Source organism: Echinops telfairi, unplaced genomic scaffold (genome assembly GCF_000313985.2).
Source record: "Echinops telfairi isolate 266 unplaced genomic scaffold, ASM31398v2 ScPeMD7_7467;HRSCAF=8505_1, whole genome shotgun sequence".
Taxonomy (NCBI): Eukaryota; Metazoa; Chordata; class Mammalia; order Afrosoricida; family Tenrecidae; genus Echinops; species Echinops telfairi.
The window spans coordinates 11,087,570-11,095,166 of NW_022111368.1; the positions used below are offsets into that span (position 1 = coordinate 11,087,570).

The 7,597-nt window shown below is 39.5% G+C and overlaps 1 protein-coding gene across 1 annotated transcript in view; it reads left to right on the forward strand.

Annotated features, from left to right (window-relative positions):
- The window catches only part of ATP11A (ATPase phospholipid transporting 11A), a 224,509-nt gene that overhangs the window by 188,807 nt on the left and 28,105 nt on the right, over positions 1 to 7,597 (forward strand). The window contains exons 15-17 of the mRNA XM_045283811.1: positions 1,564 to 1,745; positions 4,826 to 5,077; positions 6,477 to 6,651. Coding sequence (XP_045139746.1) covers positions 1,564 to 1,745; positions 4,826 to 5,077; positions 6,477 to 6,651 — 609 coding nt within the window. The remainder of the gene's footprint in view (positions 1 to 1,563; positions 1,746 to 4,825; positions 5,078 to 6,476; positions 6,652 to 7,597) is intronic.

The following is a 7,597-nucleotide window of genomic DNA, read 5'->3' on the forward strand; positions in this document are numbered from 1 at the left end:
TATTTCTAAAAGCTTTTGCTTAACTTTCACATCAACCCTAAGTTCAGGGACAGCTCTGAATGATTAACTTTAGAAAGCCATTTTCTTGTCATGTAATTTTGGCAGCTCACAAAGGAAGCCATATATCCTGTGTTTTTATTGCCTCTTGGGAAAGCCAGAGAATTTGTTCTGCGATTCATGTTTATGCTTCTCATCTATAACTTGACAATCTACGTGTGCTTCTGATCTGATTTTAACCACGTATTTCATTCAGGGAAAACCATTGAGTTGACATTATGGACCAGGGTTTTTGTGATGAAGTGTGAGACAGGGCCAGCTCTCGGGGAACTCGCAGTGTACCGAAAGAGGGAGTAGAGGAAACAGGACAGCCCAGTGCCGAGTGCTGAATTAGGAGAGGGAACAGAGGGACTGATGGGGAGGCATCTTTTCACACTTCACTGTTGAAGTATTAGGAATATGCGGGCCTTTCTTTAAGATGAATCTCTTTGGACTCTTGCTTGTTCTTCTTTGACCAAGAAAGAAAGTTTGGAGGGCAAATAGTAGAAGAAATCTCAGAGTGTTCTTGGAGAATAGACATTCAGTCAGATGTAGGATATTTCTTTTATTCCCAGTTCTTCACATGCACTCCCTTTATCCTTTCTGGCTTCCAAGAGCTCCCAGGAAAATAAGGGCTATTGACTTTATGGTGATTGTGGCCTTCAGATAAATCTGTAAGTTAAAAAAGAAGCAAAGTGGTTTTTATCTTTTTGTTACTTTGTTTTTAGAATTTTAGGACATTTAAACATATACCATGGAAAATCTTAAAAGCCAATATTTTTCTAGAATTACCAATGACTGTATTGGAAGATTTTTTTAATGTCTTCATATTATTTATTAGTATAGTTGGAGGCAAAAGAACAAGGCCAACCAGAAAGGAAGACAATGTTTTATGTCCTCGTTAAGAAAACATCTGAGTGGGCATTGATAGGTCTAAGTAAGGATGGTTTGCCCCATCTTCATGGGAATGGAATCGGTCTGAAGCATTGTGCAGGCCCTGTCTCGCGTGCTCTCGCTTTGTTAGCTCTTGTCATGGGTTCTCTATTGTATGATGACTTCCAGAATTATGCCTCAGTAAAGAATTTTGGTATTCTGAGATTATTAGTTTACTCTTTTTTTATTCCTTCACTGCATCTGAATAAGATACAAAATATGTTACCATTTCCCCACATAAACCAATGAACTTTAGAAAGAGTGCTTGATATCTACTGCAGAATTATAAATTATTCTCCTAAAATGTTTTAATTGAACAGTTAATTTGCCAAAAAAATAACATGTCTTTTGGTATGATGGCCCCAATATGTATTGCTTATTCCCATGCTTACTAGTTTGAACATTTTATAATCCATAATGATTATCTCTATTTAATGTGATGGTAAATAATTCAGCTATAAAGAACTAACTTGTGAAGATTGATTGGTTTACAATTCTTTGATGTTGTGATGTTGTGCAGTTGTGATGTTGACAAGTAGTATTGCAGCAAGTGCCAGTTTCAGTCCATGTTAACTATTGCAATGTATTCTATAGGAGGGACTTCGAACCTTGTGCGTTGCCTACAAAAGACTCATTCCAGAAGAATACGAAGGTGTCTGTAAGCTGCTGCAGGCTGCTAAAGTGGCGCTTCAAGACCGAGAAAAAAAACTAGCAGAAGCATATGAGCAAATTGAGAAAGATCTTATTCTGCTCGGTGCTACAGCTGTTGAGGATCGGTAAAGAAACTGCTCATATCTTATCCGTAGAAACGAAGAAGGATGGCATAGCCCCATCTGTGTGATACCTCGAGGGAATGTCGCTACATCTAATGTTTGATATGTTTGTTTCTTAGGAAGAGAAATTTCATTTATTGCATGCTGGAGAGTCATATCACAGGATAGATCATGAACGAGAGCAATTATAACTTTCACCAATGCAACTAATAATGCTTTAAATTTACCCTAGATATTGTTAGAGTAAGATCGAATCTTATTTATCTGTATACTGGGGACAGAAAGCACACTCAGTGAATAGATGTCTGGAATTCATAGTTTCCAGAGTTATCTAGAAGTAGTATTTATACATAACGCTAGGAATAGTCAAGATATGGGTTCGTTTCTTTCAATGACTCTTTAGAATAGAATCAATAACTCGTTCTTTTTCTAAATTGGTTGCTTGTTTTCCCCCCAAATACAGATGTTGTATTTTACATGTTACAATCTTTCATTGCTTATTTGAGACATTTAAAATAATGATGTAGAATATTGTAAAAGAGAAGTTAGTGATCATAATTACTGGTAAGTTACCAACTTTAGATTGTCAAGTACTATCAAAGAAAAAACCTCTAATCTATAACAAATCGATTGAAAAAAATGTGTTTGAGGCTTGGTGGTAGAAACAGTTTATGCTCAAAACTGCTCACCAGACAGTCAGAAGGTCTGAGCTCACCCAGAGGTGCCACAGAAGAAAGGGCTGGCAATCTCCTTCTAAGCTACTCAGTGGTCAGAACCACGCCAAGCACAGTTCTTCCCTGACCTGGAGTCACTGTGAGTCAGGACTGGCTCTTCAGCAACTGAGCTCTTTACACCCGGGTTGGGACATATGTTCCACTCTAATAGTTTGAGAGGCAGATTATAAGAATGGATTACAATTTATTTTTGTGGATCCGAGGTGGGGGGAATACCCCAATTTCAAAGAACAAAACAAAAACTTTAGGGAATGTACTGAGAGTTTATTTTATGGAAGTGATTAAAAGCATAAAATGTAAAAGCTTTTAATTTGCAGCGAGTCTTCATGATCTAGTGCTGCGGGAACAAATACCACAAGTAGGTGACTAACAAATGGAGGTATGCTCTGACAGTTCCCGGGACTGGAAGTCTGAATTCAGGGCACCAGCTCTGAGGGGAGGCTTTTTCTCTCAGTTCGGGGGGTGGGGGGTGGGGGGTGTCCTTTTGTTTTCAGCTTCTGTTCCTTGGCTTTTGGGAATCTTCACATGTAATGTCACCTAACTTACCCCTTCTTGTTTCTCTGCATCTTATCTATTCTTTTAATATGTCAGAGATGCTTGGCTTAATAATAAACAGACCTGCACTGATAAGTCCTCTAAGCATAACACAGCAAGCCTGTTCTCCAATGGAATTGGAGCCACAGGGATAGGGGTTAGGCTTTGTCGCACATATTTGGGGGTTGATGCAGTTCAATCCATAACATAGTCCAGACGTTAGATTTTTTCCCCCAGTATCTTTCATTCCTGCACATTTACTGAGTTTTCAATTGAATAGAGCCCTAGGTAAAGTAAAAATTGGTTGGTTGGTTGGTTGAAGAAAACAAGATGCAACAAAGAAGCAGATTTTGTGTATAGAGCAGCTTTTAAGTCTTGACCTGATGGTCAGAGGTTAATTACTAAGCAGTTGCTGTGTGTGAGCATTGTGCTTATGATTGTGAACCATTTGATCCCCTCAGTAGCCCCGGTTTGACAGAGAGCATAGATGTTCAGGATAGGATGCTCTGAGGAGGGTAGTGTTTGCCTGAGGAAAATCGGGACCTATGCTAAAGGAAATGATAAAAACGGACTGGAGGGAAAGAAAAAGGGTGTTATTAGAAAATTCAATGTGGTTTCTGCTGCCTCTTTAATACTGTTATATGGTTTTGAGACTTGAAATTTATTCCAGAACCTAACCTAAATCATCCCAGTTAGAGTTTAAGTCTTTACTTCCATTCAGTACATGTGAGGAACCTACTACCTTACTTCACACTCCCATCTAAAACTAAGATTCTAAAATGTAGGACAATAACGACAAGGGAACAACATAAGATAAACATGGTTTTCATACCAAGTTTTCCAAGATAAAAACCCAGTGTGACCAAAGCCAGTACCGTCATTGTTTCTCAGGCAGAGTTTTCCACCTTCTAAATTTTGGTGTTCCCGTGTGTGAAATGAGGGTGGTCATGAGCTTGTGTAAAAATAGTTCACAGCTTGGGGGATCAGTGGGAGCTGGAATCAACTCAGGGGTGACTAGTTTGGGTTTCGTAGTGGAATCATTAGTTGTTATTTGTTTCTATGTATTACTTAGAAGTACCCGCGTTCCAATATGATGAGTGGCCAAATCAGAACCATTTATACGAAGAACAGTAGGATTATTATATATCATCTATTCCCAGATCTCGCGTTCTGAGTGGTGAAGGATTTGGTTTTGTCGGTTATATTAGCCCTTGTTTTATCTGTTAACAGTTTTATTGGCACACAATTCACCTATCATACAATCCAGTAACCGAATCCCATCAAGAAGAGTTGTACAAGCATCATCACAATCAATTTTTGGAAATTTCTTTCATCCTTGTAGTCATTGTTATTTGTTCCCCATGTCCCCCCAGCTGCCCCTGCCATACAACAAAGTAAAACCGATAGGAACCTCCATTGCAAAGGAAGCAGAAAATATTTAAAACTAGAACGAATTTAAAACGAATCAAAAAGGAGATCACATGATCAGGTGTTCAATTTTAACCTAACTGCATCTGCAGTAATCCACTTTCCAGTGCGCCCTGCGTGATTGCAAAGGCTAGCCCTAAACACAGCACTGTGATGTGTGAGGCAGCCATGGGCTATACAAGCTGCCTACTCCACTTCTTAAATCCTTTAGCCAGGTTTGACGACTTGATCGTGTGAAGTGTTTTAGTGTATGAAGTTAAGCGTATACATGTTTTTAAAAAGGCTCCAGTACTTTATAACAAGCTCGTGAGCCAGCAGCGGGGTGCTTTTTCATTTACGGGCCCTTGGTCGGTCTCGTTGACGTGTTTTCTATTTCACTTTCTCTAGGCTGCAGGAGAAGGCTGCCGATACCATCGAGGCTCTACAGAAAGCGGGCATCAAGGTCTGGGTCCTAACAGGAGACAAAATGGAGACGGCCGCAGCCACCTGCTACGCCTGCAAGCTGTTCAGAAGAAACACACAACTGCTTGAGTTAACCACCAAGAAAATCGAAGAGCAGAGTCTACACGACGTCCTGTTTGAGCTGAGCAAGACCGTTCTACGCTACAGCGGCAGCCTAACCAGAGACAACTTCTCAGGGTCAGCAGCAACTCCCCAAGCCACCACCACCAGGGGGAAAAACTGGTTTTCAGCACAGTTTTGATGCATGTCCCAGAAGGGAAGTCAGGAGATTAAGCTCTGATGTAGAAACAGCCTATCAGAAACCATTTACATTTCCATGTTCACAGGCAGGTTTATCTTTATTGAGATTTTTCAATGCAGGTCTGTTTGTTCTCCCTTACAGTCCTGCACATACATCTCTTCCTTTACATATGTAATGTCAATTCTCTGTTTATATATCATTGACTTTCCCCATATCTGTATGCCCCTACTTTTATTTTTTGGATCACATCCAGTCCTCGGTTAAGTCAAAATTTGGAGAATTTGAACTTTATATTAGTAAGGTCAGACGCCCTCATTAACCTTATTGGGAATTTGATCTTCTTGGGTGCTACCAGCAGCAGCATCTTGGTTGGACTAAACACTGAAGACAAGATGAGCTGTTTCTATTCAACAAAGAGGAAAATATCTCTTGCATCCTTTCATCCTTTCTCTATCTAGCTGTTTGACACTGGGAGTAGTTCTCTTCTGCCTCTAAGACAATTAGAGGGTTCCATTGTAGACTCTATTTAGAGTATCTGTCAGAAGAAGGTGATAAATATTAATAATACATGGTTGGTTGTCTGGTAAAGCAGTGTATGCCATCAGCCCAAGAGTTTTTTTGTGTTTGTTTGTTTGTTTGTTTTCCCCCCACTGAGATTTCAGCAGTATATTCAGATACATGTTATCAATTCCCCCTTGCCAATGCTAGATGCACTAGCTAAGATTTTTATTTGGGTTTACATTTCCATCAATGTAGGTAAAGCAATGACAGCTCTCTACTCCCATTTAAGTTTTAAATTATTCATCTATAGTACAGACATTTGTTTTTATTTTCTCACCTGATCTACAGAATGTCTCAGTAATGGTCCTGGTGATTCTGAATCCCAGAAAAGAAAACCCTCAGGACCGTTCTCGGACCCACTCAGGTCATCCAAGCAGCATCAGGGAGCTAAGTAGCTGGTAAAGAGAAACGTCAAGGAACGTGGCCAGGAAATGCAGGAGGACAGGCTGGTCTCTGGAGAATGCAAGATAAATGTTCTCCTTCTGTGAGGTCACAGATCTACAAATACAAGTGTGGTTTCCCTTGACCGAAGTGAAATGAGAATGTTTGACGAAAGCATAAGAGAAAGCGTTGTAAAAGGTGTCACATTCAGTACTATCAAGATAGTCTTGATAAGAAAAGAAGTATGATTCCTTCGGATCATAATATATATATATATATCCACATATAATTATGTGGATATATCCACATATATATCCACATATAATTATGTAATCTTCTCAATTCTGTAGATTTAGCTATCGAATAATCTCTCTGATTTGTCTAACCTAACAGACTTTCAACGGAGATGCAAGACTACGGTTTAATTATTGATGGAGCTGCATTGTCTTTAATAATGAAACCTCGTGAAGCGGGGAGTTCTGGCAACTACAGAGAGCTCTTTCTTGACATCTGCCGAAACTGCAGCGCTGTTCTCTGCTGTCGAATGGCACCTTTGCAGAAGGCCCAGGTCAGTGCTTTGTTTCTAGTTGGCGCTTAAATATTGAAAATCTTTCATTCGTTTTCATAGCCACTTAGTTTTTGTTTGTTTTGTGTTTTATCAAAATCGGGCTAGATTCCCCACATTTAAAAATAGAAGCAAAAACCTTTACTGATAGAAATAAAACGATGGAGTTCATTTTGCTGTGACGGTGACTGAATCCACTACCTTCTAGTTGATTACAACTCATATCAGCCCTTATACGACAGAGTAAAAATTGCCCCGTAAGATATCGAAGACTGAATCTATCTGGAAGCAGGTGGTGGGTCTACACCACTGATCTTGTGGGTAGCAACAGAATGCTTAACCACTGTAACACTAGAGCTCATGTGATTTGCCATCAGGATTAGTAAGTGGTTTTTAATCAAATGTATGACTTTCCAAGTGCAAAGGCCAAGTTTGATGTGGAGCATTGTCTATGTACTGTGTCTGCCAGGTGACCTAAATATTCCCTGAGTCTGGGGTCCTAAATCCTCAAACCCAGTGACTCTCAAGCTGTTTGATTTTACATAAGACGTTTTCCTACCTTTGCCCTCTGTGTGCTCTTCATCATAGAGTAGCAAAAGCAAGTAGAAAAAATTGAAGTAAAAGAGCTGAACAGAAATTTTCTAAGAGCAGCTCTAGAAGACCAAGTATGATAATGAGATGTGCAAGTACCTGGAGTTAGAAAACCAAAAAGGAAGGACACGCTCAGCGTATATCAAGCTCAAAAACCTAAAGAAAAATTTAAGTCATGATTTACAAAATATTAAACAAAACAGGAAGCATCAAATAAAGGAGTATAGAGTCACTACATAAAAAATGACTAGTTGACATTCAGCCATTTTAAGAGATAGCATGCGATCAAGAACAGATGGTACTGAAGGAAGAGTACTGATCAGTACTGAAGGTACTGATGGTACTGAAGGAAGAGTAC